Source organism: Aquarana catesbeiana, linkage group LG05 (genome assembly GCF_042186555.1).
Source record: "Aquarana catesbeiana isolate 2022-GZ linkage group LG05, ASM4218655v1, whole genome shotgun sequence".
Taxonomy (NCBI): Eukaryota; Metazoa; Chordata; class Amphibia; order Anura; family Ranidae; genus Aquarana; species Aquarana catesbeiana.
In genome coordinates this window covers 438,344,024-438,368,023 of record NC_133328.1, presented here as the reverse complement: position 1 = coordinate 438,368,023, position 24,000 = coordinate 438,344,024, and the positions used below count along the sequence as shown (strand labels likewise).

Sequence of the window (24,000 nt, the reverse complement as noted above, 5' to 3'; positions counted from 1 at the left end):
TAATGCTTTAAAGGCTTTAACATATTTTTGCAAAGCTTGCTTAAAGCTTTGCAATAGCTGTACACGTTGCACTTGTACAAGCGGAAGCCTATGTGAATTAGGCTTAAATACATCACATTTTCTCTTACACTTATCTAGTTTCACATCAAAGCTATAAATTATAATCCCTGCACATAGGCTCAGCAGACAGAAACACACGGACACCATGAAAAGGTTGTATCAACCCCACTGGAATAATTTCTAAAGAAGCATTTTCTAAGAGTGCTAAGGTGTGAAATGTCTCAAGGCTGTATTTGTTTGCTACGTTTCATCATAAATTTCCCTGGATTCAGAATTATTTGGTGGGTGTGGCTGTCAGGAGAAAGACAATGAAATTTGGACTATATGGGTGATCTGTACAAAATAAATCACCAGTGCAATGAAAACCACTTACAGATATAGCGCAATAAATAAATGCTGCATCTAAACACCCAAGCAGAGAGTGAGATGGAGAGCCTATAACCCATCAGCTTTTCAGTTACAGTTATAAAATGAAATTTAGGTGTGATAGATATAGTAGCACAAAGAATCTGTTCATCTTTTTCTTTACCTGCGGGAAAGTTCGCTGTGTAGACACAAAGTAATTGCAAAGCACCGTGCATCAACGCGTCATCCATCAAAAGCCATGGCCATAGAGAATGCAGCACTGGAGCAAGCTGACACTCCAGAGCGGCTGCCTTCAAAGGAAACATTCAATAAAAACAAAATTTATGGTATATTCTACCCACTCAAGATTTGTAAACATAAAACAATACTAGCCTGCCTGAGGGGTTTTCTTTAATGAAGAGAACTACTATGAACTAGAGATTCACAGCAATCAGCTCCGCTATTCCAAAGAGAACTATGAAGAATTTATAGAGGAAAAATGGCAAGTAGATATAACATAAAAATGCACGCTAAAAACCTGTCCACAAAATGTAATTAAAGGGGACTGGATAACTAGGAATTAGTTCACATACAGGCTCTCCTCACTTAAAGACCAGGTTCCATTCCAACAACTAGGTCGTTAAACAAATTGGCCGGTAAACGAAGAGCCACAAGTAATTAATATTTTAAGCATTCCTAACTACTGTACTGTATTGTGAAAAAAAAAAAGGTCTAAACACAACTCCAGCTCAATAATGTTGTTTTAATTTGCATAAGTACAGAACACAAACGAAAATTCTGTACTGTACTATACAACGATGTACAGCTCGTCACTCGGGTGGGGGGAGCTGGACGTAAGTATGAGCGGTCGTTAAACAGGTAAGTCATTAAACGAGGAGTATCTGTACTATTGGCACTACTGTCCATTAACTACATGCCTACAACATTTGACAAAGTATTTTACATAACATTTTCCAGTACAGTAATTTCAGAGATTCTAATCCTTTTTAAATAGAAAACAAAAATGTTATGGAAGTGATTTTCTAAAACAGATCTAGCTGTCTAATCTAAATGTTCTGTGGTCAATTACAGAAGGCTCTACTGCAGGTTACTTTGATTATTTCTCAAAACGCTAGCTCCCTGGCCCCAGTACTTTGAATCCCTCATAAAGCATGCAGCTAGTGAAATCAGGACTTCTGCATACTTATCTCAGGTCACAAACTCAAAAAGACTTTGCATCAACATAATAGCCAGCCTCCAGGTGAGACATCCATAAATTGGTGCTCTGGCTCTTTGTCTTCAAGAGTCGATGCTTTAGAAAGGCACTACATTTCTACAGGGAATTTTGGAATTGCCACTCTACAGCCTCAGAAGAAGAGTTCCTTTCGTCAGCCGGTTGTGCTAGCACCCCGTCCTTAAAGGGTCAGTTTACAAAGGCAATACTGAGGATTTCTGGGAGATACTGTAAAGGTAAACAATTTGAAAATTTCTTATATCTCACATGAATTCTATGGGCGAGATCTCCATACTTCCTTAGTCTGCATATCTTCTGTGGCCATTTCAAGACCTTCCCACTCTTTGTTGAAGGTTTCATTTTTTTAAATAATGGAGAATACAAAGGGAGGTGCTGTAATGTATAAAAGGTGTGCGAGAACAACACTTACAGCTGGGCAGGAAAAAGGGCAGGCAAAGGGAGCTCCCTTTTGGGAGCTTTTAAGACATTTTTAAAGCTATATGCTGCCTTGGCCCATGATGCTTCGCTTACAACTAAAATATCACTTTTGGATACCCAAACTGAGAGAATACCATGGCTCAGCAGAAAGGATTTCCATCAATACGGTCTGTATTGTTTGGAAATCTAGCGAACTTCTTTCCTGTAACCTGTGGGTGCAGGAAAGAAATTCACTGTGTATTATTATTATTATTACTATAATACAGGATTTATATAGTGCCAACAGTTTACGCAGCACTTTAAGATATAAAAGGGAGACAATACAGTTATAATACAATGAAATACAAGAGGATTAAGAGGGCCCTGCTCAGAAGAGCTTACAATCTAATAGGGTGAGGCAGGTGGTACAAAAGGTTGTAACTGTGGGGAATGAGCTGATGGAAGTGGTAAAAGATTAGTTGGAGACGTGATAGGCTTTCCTTAAGAGATGAGTTTTCAGGGATCGCCTGAAGGTAGCAAGAGTAGGGGATAGCCTGACAGGTTGAGATAGAGAGTTCCAGAGAATGGGAGAGGCTCTGGATAAATCCTGGAGACGAGCATCGGAGGAGGAGACGAGAGAGCTTGAGAGTAGAGAGTCTTGAGAAGAGCGGAGAGGACGATTTGGGTGATATTTGGAGACAAGATGTGGTGATGTAGCCTGGGGCAGAGTTGTGAATGGCTTTGTATGTTGTGGTTAGTATTTTGAATTTAATTCGCTGGGTGATTGGGAGCCAGAGGGTTGGCAGACACTGAGCGGTTGGTAAGGTGGATAAGTCTGGCAGCAGCATTCATGATAGACTGAAGAAGGGATAGCCTATGGAGAGGCAGGCCAATGAGAAGGGAGTTGCAAAAGTCGAGGCGAGAAATAACAAGGGAGTGAATGAGGAGCTTGGTGGTTTCATTTCTTAAAAAGGGGCGAATTTTAGAGTTGTTACAGAGGTGAATTCTACAAACTTTTGACAACGATTGAACTTGAGGCTGAAAGTCAGAGTCTAGGATTACATCTAGTACCCTGGCGTAAGGGGAGGGACTGATAGTTGCATTGTTGATTTTGATGGAAAATTCATGGAGGGGGGCACGGGCGGGGGGGAATTTTAATAGCTCAGTTTTAGAGAGATTTAGTTTAAGGAAGTGGTGCATGCTGATATGTCAGTTAGTAATGTGAGAGGAGACTGAAGGAGTGAGGTGAGGAGTAGACAGATAGATTTGGGTGTCACTGGCGTATAAGTGGTATTGGAATCCGTGGGCGGTTATCAAGTGACCAAGGGAGGAGGCGTAGATAGAGAAGAGAAGGGATCCAAGAACAGAGCCTTGGGGACCCCCACAGAAAGAGGAAATGGAGAGGAGGAGACAGAGTTGTAGGTAACACTGAAGGAGCGCTGTGATAGATAGGCAGAGAACCAGGATAGAGCAGAATTTTGGAGGCCAAGGGAATGTAGTTCATTGACAAGGAGCAGGTGGTCAACAGTATCAAAGGCCGCAGAGAGGTCAAGTAGTAGGAGTATGGAGTACTGGCTGTTGGTTAGGGAGTTTTAGTAAGGCAGTTTCCGTGGAGTGCTGTGAGCGAAAGCCAGACTGTAAGGGGGGTCAAGAAGGTTATTTTCACGGAGGTAGGAGCTAAGACGGTTGTAGACTAAGCGTCCTAGAAGTTTACAGGTGAATGGGAGCAATGAGATGGGTCTTAAGTTGTTCAGGTTGGTGGGGTCCAGTGAGGGCTTTTTAGTATGGGAGTGATCAGCGCATGTTTTAGAGGGGAGGGGAAGGTGCCACTAGAGAGGGAGAGATTGAAGATGTGAGGGAGCATAGGATAGAAGAAGAGGGTGACCGTAGTAGTTGTGAGGGAACAGGATCTAAGGGACAATTAGTTAGGTGGGCATCTGAGAAAAGTTTTGTAACCTCTTCAGTAGAAGCCAATTCAAAAGAGGAGAGTGTTGAATGCGCTGTTAAGCAAGGTATGTTGGGTGGGAAAGATGTACGCACAGTGGATGTGTCCTCACGAATTGCATCAATCTTGTCTTTGAAATGATTGGCAATCTCTTCAGCAGTGAGTTAGTGGGTAAAGGGGTGGGGGACAAAGCAAAGAGTTAAAGGTTGAGACGAACCGATGGGGACTGGATGACAAGGTATTAATAAGAGAGACAAAGTAGGCTTGTTTGGCAGCATGGAGGCAGGAATTGTATTTTAGATAGGGTGAAGTCTTGCAGGCATTTGGTTTTACGCCACAGTTGTTCAAGAGCACGGCAATATCTCGTGAGATTTCTAGTGTTGTCAGTTTGCCAGGGTTGTAACGGTTGGGGCCTGTGCATCTAGTGATGATGAGAGTGAACTGTTGTAAACAGAGGTGGCCAGGTCAGAACAGGACAGGGGAGAGATTATGTCATAATATCTATGTCATATGTGTATGGCCTGCATAACAGCTGGAGTGCTGCTGTCAAAGTACATTGATCATTGGCTGTAGCCACAGATCAAAAGAAGTTTTCCAACATGTCCCTTTGACAGAAGTCAATCAAACAATTTACTTCTGCCAAGTGGCAACAGCCACACGCTGATCGAAATTCGGCCGGTCCTTTGCTGAACCAGCTTAGTTTTGTTCAGTCTATGGCCAGCTTTATATAGCTCTACTGTCCATTTTATTGCCTAGAGCATGGCATGAATTGTTGGAGCCATATCATAGCTTTTACCTTTCTTCTACACCCTAAAGCAATGATTTTCATTATGATTAAGGGAAAGGTGTTTTTTTTCACAACAATCTGCTAGATAACTGATAACGTACATCAACAAAAAGATTACAGAGAAACACTGTCAATAGTGTGAACCAGATGGCACTGAGTCAGTAGAAAACTGTTAATCTTTTCTGCTTTTCCAACTGTTGCCAGCGTGCAAACAGAACACTATATGATGCCCATTTGGAAATAGGACAAACACAACAAATTAACATCCATCAGCTACGTTCTCCTATTTAAGTTCAATGCAGACTGAAATTCAGCACTAAAGAAAAGCATCTTTCAAAGTCACATTTTTCATTCTAAAGCCGAACATACATAAACGTGAAACATAAAAGCAATAATTCATATGAAAAGAGATAAATGCCTACTTACAAAAGGAGCAGTGTGCACCAAATCAAGGAAATCAGGTCAATTTCCTAATGAAAGTATATTTACAAGTGAACATGGAGCTTTATGGAAACTCCTGGAAACTAAAAACAACAGTGAACTGATAAGGTTATGCAGGAGGGAGATCCCTCCAAATCATTATCTGCGAGGTCTTCATTTAAACAATTCAGTTTAACAATTCAGTTTAAAGCTGGCCATAGATGGCTTGAATTTTGGTGGATTCCTGCTGAGTCATCCAAAACTCAAGCCGTGGCCCCGCAAGCACCAAAATTAGCAGCCAGTGACTGCATCCTAGCAGATGTAGTTATGATTTGGCAACGCACCATTGTTATCAGGCAACCAGGGGTGCCGCAGCTGTTGAATGCAATAGCTAGCATGGATAGGGGAATGGATTTTTCCTTTACTCAGCCTAAAGGCTGAAAGAGAAAACTGAGTTGTTTTTGGTTAGCTTTACTTTCTTTTAGGTCTGCAGTTCGATCCTTACTATCAGTTTCACTTGCAAACTGAAATAAGAAACAAAATAACATTGTGAATAAAAAAGAATATCACTGGTTTTTAATTAATAAGTAAAAGTACCAACAGCCCAAGAACATTTTCCATGGGTAAGCCTATGCAAAACTATTAAAGATGTACAGGTGTTATTTGTAGTATGATAATTATCCCTGCTCTATAATATTATATGTAAAACGCTCCTGAAGAAGTGGTGACTATTTCTGCGAAACATGTGGAGCATGCAATGCATAGATGGTATATGGTGAATTGGTAATACCAGCTTCTCCAGAGTCACATACCTCTTCCCCCATTTTTAAGATAATAGGAATTTTTCATCATACTTATCTGTAAAATCCTTTTATTTGAGTACATCATGGGACACAGAGTCAGGCTAATATTTGTTACCTACTGGGTTATACTCTATCTCCAGGTGAATGGACACTGGTATACCAAAGGCCCTTCAGATAGGAATTGGTCCATCATATAACCCCTCCCACACAGGAAGCACTTCAGTTTTGTAGCAAACACTGAATCCTCAAAAAAAAAGGAGGGGAGGGATCTTTGTGTCTCATGATGTGCTCAAAGAAAAGAATTTTACAGGTAAATATGACGAAAAAATCCTATTTCCTTTTTCATACATCATGGGACACAGAGTCAGGCTAATATTCATTACCTACTGAGACATCCCAGAGCAATTGTTTTGAGGGGAGGGAGACACCCTTCCAAACAATAGCCATCAGAGCTTATACGGCAGCCCACAGTACACTGCGGCCGAAAGCCGAATCACCCACTTGATAAATTTTGTGAACGTATACACTAAAGACCAGCAGCTTTACAAACCTGAGCCACAGATACCTGATGGTGGAAAGCCCAGGAGGTTCCTACACCCCTGGTAGAATGACCTCTCACCCCAAAGGGAGGAGCTTTACGTTTCAGACCATAGGCCTAAATGACCAATTGACGAACCCAATTGGCAATGGAAACTTTGAAAGCTGCCTGCCCTTTCATGGGTCCTTTTGGTAAAACATAAAAGGAGTCTGATCCTCGGATCTCCACAGATCTAGACAAATAAACCTTGACTGCAAGGACAACGTCCAAAGAATGCAGTCGTCTCTCTTCCGCCGAACGAGGCTGAGAGAAAAAAAAGAAGGCAAAATAATGTCTGGAAGCACCGCATGCTTGGCCTACACAGCTTAAATAAGCTGGGTGTGCACCAGGACGTTCTGTGCGTGCGCACGCACGTATGTGGTCCCAATGAATGGGCGTAGCTGTATTCGCGTATGACGTGAATCCACTTTCTCCCAGATAAAGGCTACTGTGCATGTGCACCATGGTCGCCAAACAAACTGCTAAGTCCAGCGGAGCTTTACGAATGCACATGCACCATGGTGAACCAAGGCGAAATGGAGCACCGCCATTTGAAATCATACAGGTAAAAAACAGCCAGACACAAGCAAAAAAGGTACACTTTGCAAACACCCACAGCTAGCCCAAAACTCCCCCGTATGGTCACCGCACATAGGTGTCCAGCCTCTAGCTAGCTTGACTGATTGTTACAATCACTGTGAGACCCCACATAATAGTAAAGGGGTTTCACTTACCCGTTTACGCGTAGGGCAACTTAGAAACAAAGAACCCAAACTTCACCCATCACGGCGGGTTCCTGTCACTTGAGAACCTTCAAGGACTGGGTAACCTTTTCACGTTTAGGGTCCACTCCCTTGGACCTTTACAGCACCCTGCAGGAATGCCTTGGTGCTGTGGTGTCCAGGATTCCACTTCGCAGGGTCCAGCGCCCGGAGGCCGCATTACAGGCAAAACCTCGCAGGATCTTTAGTCTTCTTTGCGAGGCTTGGGTACCATTTATCTAAGCATATAAAGCCTGTGTCAAATGGATCCGATCGGTCAATCCCTTGATTAATTTAAGAACGGTTTGTGAGACAAGAGACCTGAAGCTCAGAGAGCTCAAACAAACCATGCCATCCACCTTGCAGACACTGGTAAAAAACTGAAGTGCTTCCTGTGTGGGTTATATAGGGGATCACTTCCTGTCTGAAGACCTTTGGTCTACCAGTGTCCATTCACCTTGAGATAGAGCATAACCCAGTAGGTAATGAATATTAGCCTGACTCTGTGTCCCATGATGTATGAAAATGAAATGTATGTTTTAATATGTTGTAATATAATAAAATTCAACTTTGTATACCCATTTTGTATTTTGTATGGTACCATAAAAGTACATTATAGACTCAACTACATTTTTTATGTATTTCTGTTATGACGTAGGTACCCCTTTCCTTATATTTATAATTTTTCTGTTTGCACTTTTTTCAAAGATATACAGTGCCTTAAAAAAAGTATTCATACTCCTTGAAATGTTCCACATTTTGTCATGTTACAACTAAAAACATAAATGTATTTTATTGGGATTTTATGTGATAGACCAACACAAAGTGGCAGATAATTGTGAAGTGGAAGGATAATGATTTTTTTACAAATAAATATTTGACAAGTGTGGCATGCATTTGTATTCAGCCCCCTTTACTCTGATACCCCTAACTAAATGCTAGCGGAACCAATTGCCTTCAGAAGTCACCTAATTAGTAAATAGAGTCCACCTGTGTGTAATTTAATCTCAGTATAAATACAGCTGTTCTGTGAAGCCCTCAGAGGTTTGTTAGAGAACCTTAGTGAACAAACAGCATCAAGAAGGCCAAGGAACACAGCAAACAGGTTAGGGATAAAGTTGTGGAGAAGTTTGAACATCTCATGGAGCGCGGTTCAATCCATCGTCAGAAAATGCTAAGAGTATGGCACAACTGCAAACCTACCAAGACATTGCCGTCCACCTAAACTGACATGCCGGGCAAAGAGAGCATTAATCATAAAAGCAGCCAAGAGGCCCATGGTAGCTCTGGAGGAGCTGCAGAGATCCACAGGACAACCATTAGTTGTGCACTCCACAAATCTGGCCTTTATGGAAGAGTGGCAAGAAGAAAGCCAATGTTGAAAGAAAGCCATAAGAAGTCTTGTTTGCAGTTTGTGAGAAACCATGTGGGGGACATAGCAAACACATAAAAGAAGGTGAGACCAAAAATGAACTTTTTGGCCTTAAAAGAAAATACTATGTGTGGCGGAAAACGAATACTGCACATCACCCTGAACACACCATCCCCACCGTGAAACATGGTGGTGGCAGCATCATGTTGTGGGGATTCTTTTCTTCAGCAGGGACAGGGAAGCTGGTCAGAGTTGATGGGAAGATAAATGGAGCAAAATACAGGGCAATTTTAGAAGAAAACCTGTTAGAATCTGCAAAAGACTTGAGACTGGGGTGTAGGTTTACCTTCCAGTAGGACAACGACCCTAAACATACAGCCAGAGCTACAATGGAATGGTTTAGATCAAAGCATATTCATGTGATAGATTGGCCCAGTCAAAGTCTAGACCTAAATCCAATCGAGAATCTGTGGCAAGACTTGAAAATTGTTGTTCACAGACGCTCTCCATCCAATCTGACAGAGCTTGAGCTATTTTACAAAGAATGGGCAAAAACGGGACTCTCTAGATGTACAAAGCTGGTAGAGATGTACCCAAAAACACTTGCAGCTGTAATTGCAGCTAAATGTGGTTCTACAAAGTATTTGGGGTTGAATACAAATGCACGCCACACTATTATTTTTTTGGAAAATATTTGAAAACCATTTATCATTTTCCTTCCACTTCACAATTATGTGGCACTTTGTGTTGGTCTATCACATAAAATCCCAAAAACATACATTTACATTTTTGGTTGTAACATGACAAAATATGGAACATTTCAAGAGTATGAATACTTTTTCAAGGCACTGAATATGTAAATAAGGTGACTATTCCCCTTCCTAAGAACTTTAAAGTAGACTTTAGATATGGATACCAACAGCAGGGATGGGGATTTAGTAGATTAATAGCTGTGGCATGCTTAAATGAATGCCCCTAGAAGGCTCATTGGAAGCTGTATTGGGCAAGCCCTATAACAGACAGACAACATGAAAGCATCAGCACCCAGCTGCACTGAATTTGCCTTTGAATCCCTTAAAAGAACTGCAGTTGGAGATTAGTCAAGAAAAAGTTTGGTCCGACTTGCTTAGGCTACACAGTCGGCAAGTTTAGGCAGGTGCTACATGAATGTATTAAAAACTTTAAATATCTACCATATTTGCAATTTAGCATATTAGAATTACAAGCAAAGCAGCTTTCAGGAAATTGGCCAGCTTTTCTGTTATCAAAGTTTAAGGTATCCATACACACTGCCCAGGGGTAACTGAAATCAGATAACAACTGGGGAAAAATAAAAACAGGTATGCTTAAGTAACTGAGTCCTCACTTGATCCAGTGCTGTGCCTGTCGGTAGCGGCTTCCTCCTCTCTCCCTGTAAGTAGAGAGAAGGGGGCAGAGCTAAGCGGTGCTGTGTGTGTGTGTAGGGACATACACAGCCCAGCTTGGGAGAGAGTCTGCATGTCTGCCCCCATAGCAAGTGGCTTGCAATGGCGGTGATCTGTCAGATGAGCAAACCCATCAGATCAGCTAACGGAAGTGACGCTTTGTCAGCTGTGCATGCGTTCTACCGCTACCAGGTTTGCTAATCTGACAGAACACCTGCAGTCAGAAGGTGGCAGCGGACATCTTACTACACTCAGCTACATCTTGAATTTCAGAGTAATTTTAGCAATAAAGTGAGCGTATATTAATATAATATATTGACATTTGTGGTGCTGTTTTGATGTTACATTTTGAAAGCAGTTGGACGCCAGCAGTAGGAAGGTGGTAGAGGCCACGTTGGTACACCCCACACTGCTCAGTGCTAAATCTTTCAAAATTAAACTCAGAAATTCAAGACGTAGCTGAGTGTAGTAAGATGTCCGCTGCTGCCTTCTGACTGCAGGTGTTCTGTCAAATTAGCAAACCTGGTAGCGATGGAACGCATGCGCAGCTGATGGAACGTCACTTCCATTAGCTGATCTGACGGGTTTGCTCATCTGACAGAACAGTGGCAGACACAGAAGAGGGGGATCAGAGAGTGCCAGTGGGGGGGATTCCAGAAGAGGTGGTTCAGGGCAGCTCTATGCAATACCAGTGCACAGAGCAGGCAATTATAACATGTCTGTTATTTTAGGGAAATTATAATTGCTTTAAATGCTGTTCATGGTCTAATGCTAGTAATCTCTTTTATTAGAAGTCAGCAAGGGCAAATGTGAAAAATGGCTGAAACATTCTGCAGCATTTTGAACTTTGTTTTGGCTTTTCTGCTTGTGACTTTGTTTCCTGGAAGGTGAAGTGCATGGCTTCTGTCTTTTTCAAGTTTTGCACACATAAAACAGGTAGTATAAGGCGCAGAAATGCAAGTTGATGTACGCAGCAATTGCTGCTGATGTGATGACACGTATAATCAAAGGGAGGATGATTCTAATATCACTTACTTTGCATTCTTCATTTTTATACAGGCAGTTTCTTAGAAGATGCATTGTCACCTTCACCTGCTTCAAAAAACTTTCCTCCTAAAAGAAAGTAATTCTAATTCAGTAAACATTAAAGCAATTAACAAGTACAGCAATCTAGCAAACCAGTGATTAGTGATCCAACCTAACTTATTCTAAGATAGTGGAAGTATGTCGGACTAGGTAGAGCCATTCCTCCTATGCATAACCAACTTACTATACCCACCCAAAAATCAATGTTCTATCTCTGGTACAGCATTAGTTATAGGTTTGCTAGACCAGGTATACTGTGCTGTCGACTGTAACTAAACACAGTTTTCAAACTTAAAGCCAAGTCAAGTGACAGAAATACATAGGCGGTCAGGTAGACATTTTGGTTAACAATCTTCATTTTCTTACCTCCACTCTTCTGTCCCAGCAACTATACAGCACATCTAAGTATTACTATATAGTTAACTAGGCACCAGAGTTAGTACCAAGTTTGTGCTGGGAGGTGTGGCTGTTACTCATCTCCGCCATTACAGGACACTGGAGTGTTGGAGCTGGAAGCAGCATTTTTACTCAGAGGCAACAGTGTTTTAAGGCATTTTCCATTAAAAATCAGGCAGAAATCATACTATGTGGGGGTATCAGCCAGATGGATTTTATGCACTTATGATATGCTGATGTGCGCTTCACATATGTGAGCTTAACCACGAAAGGACCAAGCCTATTTTTTTTAGACTTTGTGTTTACAAGTTAAAATCATTTTTTTTTGCTAGAAAATTACTTCGAAACCCCAAACATGTTATATAGTTTTTTCTAACAGCCTAGAGAATAAAATGGCAGCCGTTGCAATACTCTGTCACACCGTATTTCAGCAGCGGTCTTACAAGCGCACTTTTTTTTTTTTTGGAAAAAATACACTTTCTTGAATTAAAAAAATAAGGCAACAGTAAAGTTAGCCCAATTTTTTTATATATTGTGAAAGATAATGTTACACCAAGTAAATTGATACCCAACATGTCACACTTCAAAATTGCACCCGCTGGTGGAATGGCGACAAACTTTTACACTGAAAAAGTAAATTGATACCCAACATGTCACACTTCAAAATTGCGCCCGCTGGTGGAATGGCGACACACTTTTACACTTTTTCTCCATAGGTGTGGTTTAAAAATTTCAACAGGTTACTAGTTTTGAGTTACAGAGGAGGTTTAGGGCTAGAATTATTGCTCTCGCTCTAACGATCATGGAGATACCTCACGTGTGGTTTGAACACTGTTTTCACATGCTGGCGCTACTCGATTCTGCGCACGAGCTGGTCGGGATGGGACGCTTTAAAAAAAAAAAAAATTCTTATTTATTTTACTTTTCAATTTTTTATTTTGACACTGCCTTTAAAAAAAAAAAAAAAAAATTGGGTCACTTTTATTCCTATTACAAGGAATGTAAACATTCCTTGTAATAGAAAAAAAGCAAGATAGGACCTTAAATATGAGATCTGGGGTCAAAAAAACCTCAGATCTCATATTTACATCTTCCCCTCACACAGCAACCAGGCAGTGAGGGGAGCGGATACAATCATCTCCGCCGCTACCGACGGCTCCGGTAAGTGGCGGAGACCAGAGCGTGGCGGGAGGGGGGTGGGCACCTCTCCCGCCACCGATAAAAGTGATCTTGCGGAAAATCTGCCACAGAGACCACTTTTATCTGAAAGAGAAATGCACGCTGTTCCTGAAAATACAGGGGTTATGGCAGCTATCTGCTGTCATAACAACGGTATTTAGCGTCAAAGTACCGACGTACGGGTACAGCAATTTGCGTGAAGTGGTTAATCCTTTAATTTAATATTGCTGTTTTTCAGTACTTCACTATTGCACGTTTCTTTTTTATTGCTGGAGACTGGGGAGTGTTGTCTGCAGACCGGATAGATTAAGATTGACGCTGTACAGTGGAGCAAAAAGCGTTAGACCTTCTGTGCATAGGGGGAGCTATCTTCTGATGGGTATTGACACAGGGGTGACTGGAAGACTTTTTCCTCTTTGGACTCTGGGTGTTTGCATAGACTATTGTTTGGACACTTATTTATAGATTTGCGTGGTTTATATGAGTACTCCTTTATGTGAGGGGATTTGATGTGTTATTTATGTTTAAAAAGGAAGCTGCCTGTTCCCATTCATTCTATACTGTATTCTTATATTGTTTTAGTTATTTTGTAATTTTACATATTTTGTATTTGCATTATTTGATCATTTGGGTGCAACACTGCATTACAAAAAAAAAAAAAAAAAAAAAAAGGACCAAGGCACAAGAGTCAAATCTACGATTATAAGTAAATTAAAGATGGAGACATAAATAATAGCACAATGGCTATGGGGAGCACAGTGGTTAAGTGGTCAGCACTTCTGCCTGGCAGTGGGAGCACTAGGATCATTGATTTGAATCCCAACCATGGCACTACCTGCATGGTGTTTACATGTTCTCCCTGTGCCTGTGTGAGTTTCATCCCACTCTCCAAAGACATGCTGGTAAGTTAATTGTCTCTTGTCTAAATTGACCTTAATATGTGTATGTAAAAAATGTGAATTAGGGACCTTAGATTGTAAGCTCCTTGAGGGCAGGGACTTATATGAAAGTATAATAGATATGTAAAGCACTGCGTAAACTGACAGTGCTATACAAAAGTACCTGTAATAAATAATAAGTTGAGCCTAGTTTTTAGGGTCTCTGGCCATCTTTGTTCAGTCTTGGACCTTTTTTTAGATAAAGAAAGATCCTAGCTGTCTCATCAGCAACTTTTAAAACAAAATGAATTAAAAGTATAATACACAGCTAAGATCAATACTGGACTGAAAACTATAATCTCAGGAGATGAGCCAGGGGCTATGTTTGATAATGCAGTTTCTTGTAATACAAACAAGTAGTCATCATGTACTTTCTAAAAAATGCTTCTTTATTCTCTAAAATCCCAACCACTTCCTGAGAATCACATTGCTGAAAATGACTTGAAAGGAGAATATTAGATGTATGAATGGATAAAAGGAATAAGGACATATTAGAGATCTTTTAAACAGAAATTTGCATACACAGTTGTAATGTACATCAAAATGCGCACACTCTATTCTCCAAAGTTGGTTAACCTGTGGGCAGCCACTCTGAATGACATACCTGAATTACTTCTGGGGCCCTAAAGTTAACAAAAACGCCATTTATGTGCTCACAATTATGCAAAACCAACGGTTGATGGTTCTTATACAAAAAAAGCGTTCTATAGAGCAATTCCGGACAACAATGACATTCAGAAAAAACTTCAACTATGTATATTCAGTTTAATCTGTGGTTTCTGTAATTTCCTCCAGCACTTCACAGTACACACCCCACCCTCGAAATTAACAAAAAGAAGAACTCCAGAAATAGGATTAGCTAAACTGGCCCAAAGTAAGTGTTTAAGGTAAACAATCTATGCAGATATCACCTCGGTGTGGCTGATGGTGAATCTGTAATTTACTGTTGTAGCCTGCTACATAAAGGAAGCTGCATCCTCTTCTATTGGGTGCTCCTTTAATTTCCCCTCTGTGCACTAAAAAGTGTCGCTTGCTCCCACACCTCTGCCATTCAGGAGAAGTTTAGTATTTTTTCAATGAATACAAGGCTTTCTCTACCTGACCGAAGTGGGGAGGGCAGGTGGATTACATCCCTATTTCTCACCTTGGCCAATCAGGAGAAACCTTGTATTAAGTGAAAAAAATACAAGGCTTCTCCTTAATCCTATTTAGCACACAGGGGAGGTCGCTGTTGCACCCACTAGAAGAGGATGTTGCCTCCTGTATGTAGCGAACTGCTTGGATTGACGAACTTTAATACTTTGGAGATGCTGATACAAAATAGAAAATAGTCAAAATTCCTTATTTGTATACTTGTCATATGTCAGTAATAAAGTACTGAAGTCAAAGTTCCAGCATAACATCCAGGCTATAGCATTTTCAGGATTGGTCAGAAATAGCAGCTGCCACATTTCACTCATAAGAGGTATCCTTTAATGATAGATGTGACTTGACTTCTAGGTGAATCTGTTAGTACAAGTGTCAACTGAAATGGAAGAGCTGGGCGGAAAAATATTTGCAGTTACTGCATGGGCAACAATCAGATGCAGACAGCAATTCAGAGAGCCATAGGTGCCAGCTGCAATGGCTGCCAGGGTAGATTCCTTCTACCATGCGTTTTAGCTTGGATGGAAGAATCTATTAGATTTCTCTTGCAAGCTAAACAAGAGAAATGTATACATGTAGGATTAGACTATCAAAACCCAGCTGTTATCCCCATCATCGTATAATCTGAAATTGAGTCAGTAAAGATTTGTTGAAAAAAGGGGAAGCATGAATGATGTCACAGTGACGCCTGCTGTAAAAACACAATGTCTTTGTCCTTTACTTTCTGCCAGTATGCCCTCTGCCCCCCACAATTATATAACTGGTATTAGATAGCACAAGACATATCTGTATGCTAGACATAGCTTATGTCCCATAAGCATAGTTAAACATGTTTTTTGACTTTACATGCAATTACATTTTCCAGAATTAATTATTTGTGTAGTAGATAGAACGAGCACCTTTTTCTTCTGTGATTTTCCTGGTCGAAGGGACTCAAGATTCAGCTGTGCTTGAACATATTTCAACTTTTCAGTGCAGGAATCTACAAAGTGAACTAGAAAAGAATTCATAGTAATTAATCATTTACGCTTTAAAGAATGTCTTATCCTGGTGTTAGGGGAAATATGTGTAATCAATAGGAGATCAGGAGTGATTATATCTATGTTATAAGCATGAACACCAAGCATAGGAGATTTGGAAAGGAATAGATTTATAACAGTACTTGTATACCGGTTATATGAATATGCCAGCCACAGTTTGACTGCTATGCATTACCCGCTGATCCTTGGTTACTCCCAAGAGTGTATACTGAGGCACACCTGTCCTTTTATCTGTACTGAAAGAACTAAAGCTGGCCATACATGGATCAAAATTAGAATTTCGTACTGTCAGAATATGATGATTTAGCGTGGAGGATTCCCCCATTTACCTCAAATGTGTGTATGAAGGTCAGTTTTTTTAGTTCAAAAAAGTTGAAAAAAAAAAAAGACTCATCTATGGCCAGCCTTAAGCCCCGTACACATGGGCAGAATGACAGGCGGCATCGGCCGGTTCACTAAATAAAAACTGACGTTTGGCAGGCTTCTGTCGGACGAGCATGCTGCAAAACTAGCAATTGACCGACTCCCGATCAGCGCTCTCAGCCAATAGTGTAAAGCACTGATCGACGTGTTCTGGTGGGGGGGGGGGGATCCCCCAATCAGAACACAACGGCTCAATGGGGAAGATCACTGTACTAACCTTGATTGTTAGTACAGCAGCTCCGACTGGAGCTGTCAGTTTTTTTTTTTCATTCAACCTGCGGGTTGAAAAAAAATAAATAGTAGTGTGTACCAGGCTTAAGGCTCTTGAAAATGCACTGGGCCTAAAGGACAGGTTTTTGCCAGGTTTTGGAGCACTTTGAGAAGGTCAGGGCTATAATAAACCCTAGAATGAACATTTGGTTGCATTGCAATCTAAAAACATATTTTTAATTTTAAATACATCTTGCAGTACTGCAATATTATAATTATACAGGCTTTATATAGTGCCAACAGCCTGCACAGTGCTTTATAAAGTAAAGGAAGACAGTCACGTTACACAACAGGATTAGGATGGTCCTTCTCATTAGGACTAGAGAACAGCCTTTGTTCTGAGTTCTCTCAGTATGGGAATTAATAAGTCATGAAATCTGAACAACGCACATATCTGTAGTGTTTACTTGTCTCTCTCCAAAGCTCTGAGTGTCATTTCTCTCTAGTGCTTCAGTCCTCTATTTTCAGCATAGGTCACTTCTAAGAAGTTTTCCCAACACCAGAGATAAAATGGTGATAGGGAGGGGGGCTCAGCACACAGCTTGTCTATTAACACAGCTCTGCATTGTTCCTTTATTCCTGTGCCGTGTGTGAAGGGAGGTGTGTCCCTTTCCTCCAATCAGCTCTCACAGACTGTACAAGCGTTCTAACTGCAGCTCCCCACCCTCTCCTCTTTGCTATCTACAGATGCAGAAGAATTTTACCTTAAATCAGTACCTTGAAGGAATGTAGAGAAGTGAAGACTGCAAATAAACAAGTAAAACTTATGTAGAAGGATTTGTTTCATCTTTCTGTACCAACTGAAATGAAACTTTGTATTGTGCACTAAATATCTGAATTTACCATGCCAATGTTGTCTGCCACCCTAATCCACTGCGCGAGACCTAGCAAAAAAACTGGCACTTTAAGGTATGGGGCATATGCATACACTTTCCAGCATCCAACAATGCAATCACAAGCTCAAAGCATTCTTACGTGCCCAGACCCACAAGCAGGCTGCTTATAATGCTTGTTGCATAGCGTCACTTTTACTTTGATTAATGTCTTCTTAGTACAGAGTTGCAATTCTAAGCACTATCTGCATCTAAACTGGAAGCAGAATGCCAATGCAATTAAAACAAAAAAAAAAAGCAACTCTTTTGACAAAAAAATAGACACAGGCTTATTCTGCTTCCATGTCTTACCAATCATGCAACTGTAAAATACTTTTTAAATTAGGAGCCATCCTTTCTTCTCAGCTTGCCATACTTGTGAGTGGCAGGGGAGGGCACAGTACTGCACAGATTCCACTGACTTCCAATGATATTGAAGTGAATTAGTCAGGAATGGGCAATGCAAAAATGTGAATCCAGACTCTTAGTTTGTTAAAACTAAACTCCAGGGATAATATCTTTTGCATATTTACATTGGGCCAGCTCAATTTAAAGCAGAGCGCCACCCAAAAGGGGGAGTTTCCGCTTTAAGCACTCCCCCCCCCCATCCCCTGCCACATTTGGCAAGTAAATTTTTTATGGTGGGGGGAACCTAGTTTTGTCAGCAGCACAATAGTTGTGGTCTCCTGGGCTCTGTGCCGTCCTTCTGTATAGGAGACACATGGGTTTTCTGATTGGATGATGTAAAGAGGTTATACTTACCTGCTCTGTGCAATGATATTGCACAGAAAGATCCCTAACCATCTCTTCTGGTAGTCCCCGCCGGTGCCATCCCATCCTCCTCCTTTGGGTGCTTCCTTTATCAAGCAGAGTGTTAAAGAGGCACCTGTGTGTGCTCCCAAGTCAGGCTGTATGTGTTCACAGACACACACAGTGCTGGTAAGCGACACCCCTGCTCCCTCCACACAGGAGTTTGACTGACTGCAGCAGGAACCCAAGGCTCCTCTGCCCTCAGTTTCTCCTGGGAAAGCAGGAGGTGGGGGGGACGGTGCTGGAGTCCAAGCCACAGATAATGCTGGAGTGGTGACATGGAGCCAAGTAAGTCTTTAGGGACAGGTAGTAATAAGACAGATAGTGGGCCATTTTCTCTCTCTTGAGGCAGTGAATGCATTAAGGTGTAAAACGTTTCAATTTGGAGATTTAGATCAACACTCTTTAAAAGATAACTATGGTCACAGTATGCATTTTCATCTTATGACATCATCAGTAAAATAGCAATATAAACAATAGTTATTTTTGACAATCCAGTGGTTTTGCCAGTCTACTGCTTATCTTTCTACAACCTCCTGGATTTCCTGCATGCAGCATCTCCTTTGCCATTTAGCTTCAATTTGAAAAGACTACATATCCCAAGGTATCTTGCTGCCGGCAAGCAGTGATCCCTGCACTGACTCCGCCTGCTGAAACTCCTCCTCCCACCCCCTCTGTAGTTCAAAGGACAGGCTCTGTGAAATGTGTGACACAGCAGTGCCTACTCACAGGTCATAGTGAATATATGTCAGAGTAACATACATAGGCTAGAAATATTTGAAATTCGATGTGGAAATGAATATATGATTTCACATTTTGACCATATATACTTTAAATTAAACCTGTGCATTTCAGATGACGCACAGATAACAAATACAGAAGCAGATGTTACGTTCAGCAAAAGCAACATATCAAAATAATTAGTAGATCCAAAGAACACTTGAAGTTTTTTGCAATTCTTTTATTTTGCTTAAAAAAAGTGAAGCTTGTCCAACGGCCTAGGCACATCCCAATCTTTTTTTAGTGCTCAATCTGATTGGGCTAGGTCCTAGCGATCAGCCTGCGATCATTTTCTGTGAAAGCCTAAACTTTTTTCAAAGGGTCTGAATACATACTACAATATCATCTGGCCCACTACAAGAATTTATCCATCCTACAACAACTTGTCCCAGGCCAGCAATCAATGACACTAAATGACCAAGAAACCCAACAACATTTGCTGCCATGGTGCAGATGTCTGGCTTAACTGCACCATGGAAACACATGGCGCTGATCCAGGAAGGCAGCACCCAGGGACATGCCAGCATTCTTTAGTGGGCCTGCTCGCCTCTTTCCTTCCATCCAGATCTGCTCCACTTATCGTCCTGTGCCATGCTGATGAAGATTTTAGGGCATGATAGGAGAACTGAGGGCTGTGATGTGCAGGGCAGGGTGGAGGAGGCTCTGATGTGCAAGGGGACTTCCCGGAGTGAAACGGGGCTCTGATGTGATAGGGGACTTCTGATGAGAAGTTATTGCTTTGAGTGCATTTATTAACCAGTTAACCACTTCAGCCCCGGAAGGTTTTACCCCCTTCCTGACCAGAGCACTTTTTACAATTCGGCACTGCGTCGCTTTAACTGCTAATTGCGCGGTCATGCAATGCTGTACCCAAACGAAATTTGCGTCCTTTTCTTCCCACAAATAGAGCTTTCTTTTGATAGTATTTGATCACCTCTGCCGTTTTTATTTTTTGCGCTATACACGGAAAAAGACCGAAAATTTTGAAAAAAAATGATATTTTCTACTTTTTGTTCTAAAAAAAATCCAATAAACTCAATTTTAGTCATACATTTAGGCCAAAATGTATTCGGCCACATGTCTTTGGTAAAAAAAATGTCAATAAGTGTATATTTATTGGTTTGCGCAAAAGTTATAGCGTCTACAAACTAGGGTACATTTTCTGGAATTTACACAGCCTTTAATTTATGACTGCCTATGTCGTTTCTTGAGGTGCTAAAATGGCAGGGCAGTACAAAACCCCCACAAATGACCCCATTTTGGAAAGTAGACACCCCAAGGAATTTGCTGAGAGGCATGTTGAGCCCATTGAATATTCATTTTTTTTGTCCCAAGTGATTGAACAATGACAAAAAAAAAAAAAAAAATTACAAAAAGTTGTCACTAAATGATATATTGCTCACACAGGCCATGGGCATATGTGGAATTGCACCCCAAAATACATTTAGCTGCTTCTCCTGAGTATGGGGATACCACATGTGTGGGACTTTTTGGGAGCCTAGCCGCGTACGGGGCCCCGAAAACCAATCACTGCCTTCAGGATTTCTAAGGGCGTACATTTTTGATTTTACTCCTCACTACCTATCACAGTTTTGAAGGCCATAAAATGCCCAGATGACATTAAACCCCCCCAAATGACCCCATTTTGGAAAGTAGACACCCCAAGCTATTTGCTTTGAGGCATGTTGAGTCCATGGAATGTTTTATATTTTGACACAAGTTGCGGGAAAGTGACAAATTTTTTTTTTTTTTTTGCACAAAGTTGTCACTAAATGATATATTGCTCACACAGGCCATGGGCATATGTGGAATTGCACCCCAAAATACATTTAGCTGCTTCTCCTGAGTATGGGGATACCACATGTGTGGGACTTTTTGGGAGCCTAGCCGCGTACGGGGCCCCGAAAACCAAGCACTGCCTTCAGGATTTCTAAGGGCGTACATTTTTGATTTTACTCCTCACTGCCTATCACAGTTTCGGAGGCCATGGAATGCCCAGGTGGCACAAACCCCCCCCAAATGACCCCATTTTGGAAAGTAGACACCCCAAGCTATTTGCTGAGAGGCATGGTGAGTATTTTGCAGCTCTCATTTGTTTTTGAAAATAAAGAAAGACGAGAAAAAACATTTTTTTTTTTTCTTTTTTCAATTTTCAAAACTTTGTGACAAAAAGTGAGGTCTGCAAAATACTCACTATACCTCTCATCAAATAGCTTGGGGTGTCTACTTTCCAAAATGGGGTCATTTGGGGGTTTTTTTTGCCACCTGGGCATTCCATGGCCTCCGAAACTGTGATAGGCAGTGAAGAGTGAAATCAAAAATTTACGGCCTTAGAAAGCCTGAAGGCGGTGCTTGGTTTTCGGGGTCCCGTACGCGGCTAGGCTCCCAAAAAGTCTCACACATGTGGTATCCCCATACTCAGGAGAAGCAGCAGAATGTATTTTGGGGTGTAATTTCACATATTCCCATGGCATGTTTGAGCAATATATCATTTAGTGACAACTTTGCGCAAAAAAAAATAAAAAAAATAAAAAATTGTCTCTTTCCCGCAACTTGTGTCACAATATAAATTATTCCATGGACTCAACATGACTCTCAGCAAATAGCTTGGGGTGTCTACTTTCCAAAATGGGGTCATTTGGGGGGGTTTTGAACTGTCCTGGCATTTTATGCACAACATCTAGAAGCTTATGTCACACATCACCCACACTTCTAACCACTTGAAGACAAAGCCCTTTCTGACACTTATTGTTTACATAAAAAAATAATTTTTTTTTGCAAGAAAATTACTTTGAACCCCCAAACATTATATATTTTTTTTAAAGCAAATGCCCTACAGATTAAAATGGTGGGTGTTTCATTTTTTTTTTTTCACACAGTATTTGCGCAGCGATTTTTCAAACGCATTTTTTGGGGAAAAAACACACTTTTTTACATTTTAATGCACTAAAACACACTATATTGCCCAAATGTTTGATGAAATAAAAAAGATGATCTTAGGCCGAGTACATGGATACCAAACATGACATGCTTTAAAATTGCGCACAAACGTGCAGTGGCGACAAACTAAATACATTTTTAAAAGCCTTTAAAAGCCTTTACAGGTTACCACTTTAGATTTACAGAGGAGGTCTACTGCTAAACTTACTGCCCTCGATCTGACCTTCGCGGCGATACCTCACATGCATGGTGCAATTGCTGTTTACATTTGACGCCAGACCGACGCTTGCGTTCGCCTTAGCGCGAGAGCAGGGGGGACAGGGGTGCTTTTTTTTTTTTTTTTTTTTTCTTTATTATTATTATTTTTTTATCTTATTTTTAAACTGTTCCTTTCATTTTTTTTTTTTTAATCATTTTTATTGTTATCTCAGGGAATGTAAATATCCCCTATCATAGCAATAGGTAGTGACAGGTACTCTTTTTTGCAAAAATTGGGGTCTATTAGACCCTAGATTTCTCCTCTGCCCTCAAAGCATCTGACCACACCAAGATCGGTGTGATAAAATGCTTTCCCAATTTCCCAATGGCGCTGTTTACATCCGGCGAAATCTAAGTCATAAAATGCTCGTAGCTTCCGGTTTCTTAGGCCATAGAGATGTTTGGAGCCACTCTGGTCTCTGATCAGCTCTATGGTCAGCTGGCTGAATCACCGGCTGCATTTTCAGGTTCCCTGTTGAGACAGGAGAGCCAGAGAAAAACACGGAAGACGTTGGGGGGGAGGGGCATTCCCTCCCACTGCTTGTAAAAGCAGTCTAGAGGCTAATTAGCCGCTAGGATTGCTTTTACATGAAAGCCGACCGCTGGCTGAAAAGAATGATACCAAGATGATACCTAAACCTGCAGGCATCATTCTGGTATAACCACTCAAAGTCGTGAATGGCGTACCTGAAGACAAAAAAATGGTTAACAATAAAGCACAGTAAACGGTAAGGTATAAAAAATTGCATACCTGAAAAGCAAACATGATAAAACATAATAACAATAAAACATTGCAGAATAGAATACAGTAAAAAAGAGCAGAACAATAGAGAGAGAATAGAGAGAGAGAGAACAATAAAACGACAACTATTTTTTTTTATTTTATATTTTTGTATGTGTTTTTTTTTTTTTTTTTTTTTTACACTTTTTTTTGTAACTAACTTTTACAACTGTAACCGGTTCCAGGTTCGGGTCTCTCAAAATGCGATGGCATCTTGGGAGACCCTGTGAAAGTGTGCCTAGTCTGTGCAAAGCTGTACCCTACGCTAATACTCAACTAGTGAATGGTAGCGTTCAAAACATTCACCAATGCAAAGACCAGGATTGTCAGGACAGGAGGGACAATAATAGAGGGTGTCACGCCTATATCCGCGCTTGCTGCAGACACGACATCTTTTTTGGGGGGGTTCGCTGGGTAGGGGTACTCGGGAGGACATAAAGAAAATGCCTCTCATGCAGCCGACTGCATTTGGTTGGGGATGTGAATGGGGGAAGTACGGGCGCTGCAGAAGCGGTGGGTTCCCAATTAGGATTGGCGAATGCAGCAGGAAGGGCACTATGGGCACGACGGGCCTGTGTTTGTCTTCTTGGTGGCAGCGGGACACTACTTGTGCTTGCCACCTCACCAGCTTGAACTGCACTTATGGGACTCGCCACGTCACCAAGTGTTACTGCAGTGCTGGTTTGACTACGACCGGGGTGTACTAGGCCGCTGGTGCTTGCCAGTTCACCAAAACGCTACCAAAAAAACTGTTAGCGATCGCAAGGATCAGGCCTGACTCTGCGAACGCTGCAGTTATGCGTTTAGTGTTTTGTAAGTGTCAGTGATCGATCGATACTGCACTTGGGTGGGCTGGGCTGGGCCGGGCGGAGGGGCAAAACGCAGGTGCTAGCAGGTATCTGGGCTGATCCCGCTAACACTGCGTTTGTGGGAACC

At 41.3% G+C, this 24,000-nt stretch overlaps 1 protein-coding gene across 3 annotated transcripts in view; it reads right to left on the bottom strand.

The window, feature by feature from the left end:
* RTTN (rotatin) overlaps positions 1-24,000 on the bottom strand; it is a 372,765-nt gene that overhangs the window by 22,283 nt on the left and 326,482 nt on the right. For 2 of the 3 annotated variants that reach the window (XM_073631267.1, XM_073631266.1), the window contains exons 43-45: positions 15,790-15,884; positions 11,181-11,258; positions 590-716 (exon numbers count right to left, since the gene is read on the bottom strand). In XM_073631267.1, coding sequence (XP_073487368.1) covers positions 590-716; positions 11,181-11,258; positions 15,790-15,884 — 300 coding nt within the window. Of the gene's footprint in view, positions 1-589; positions 717-11,180; positions 11,259-12,438; positions 12,516-15,789; positions 15,885-24,000 lie in introns of those variants that run through there. The other variant, XM_073631268.1, reaches the window with a different exon arrangement.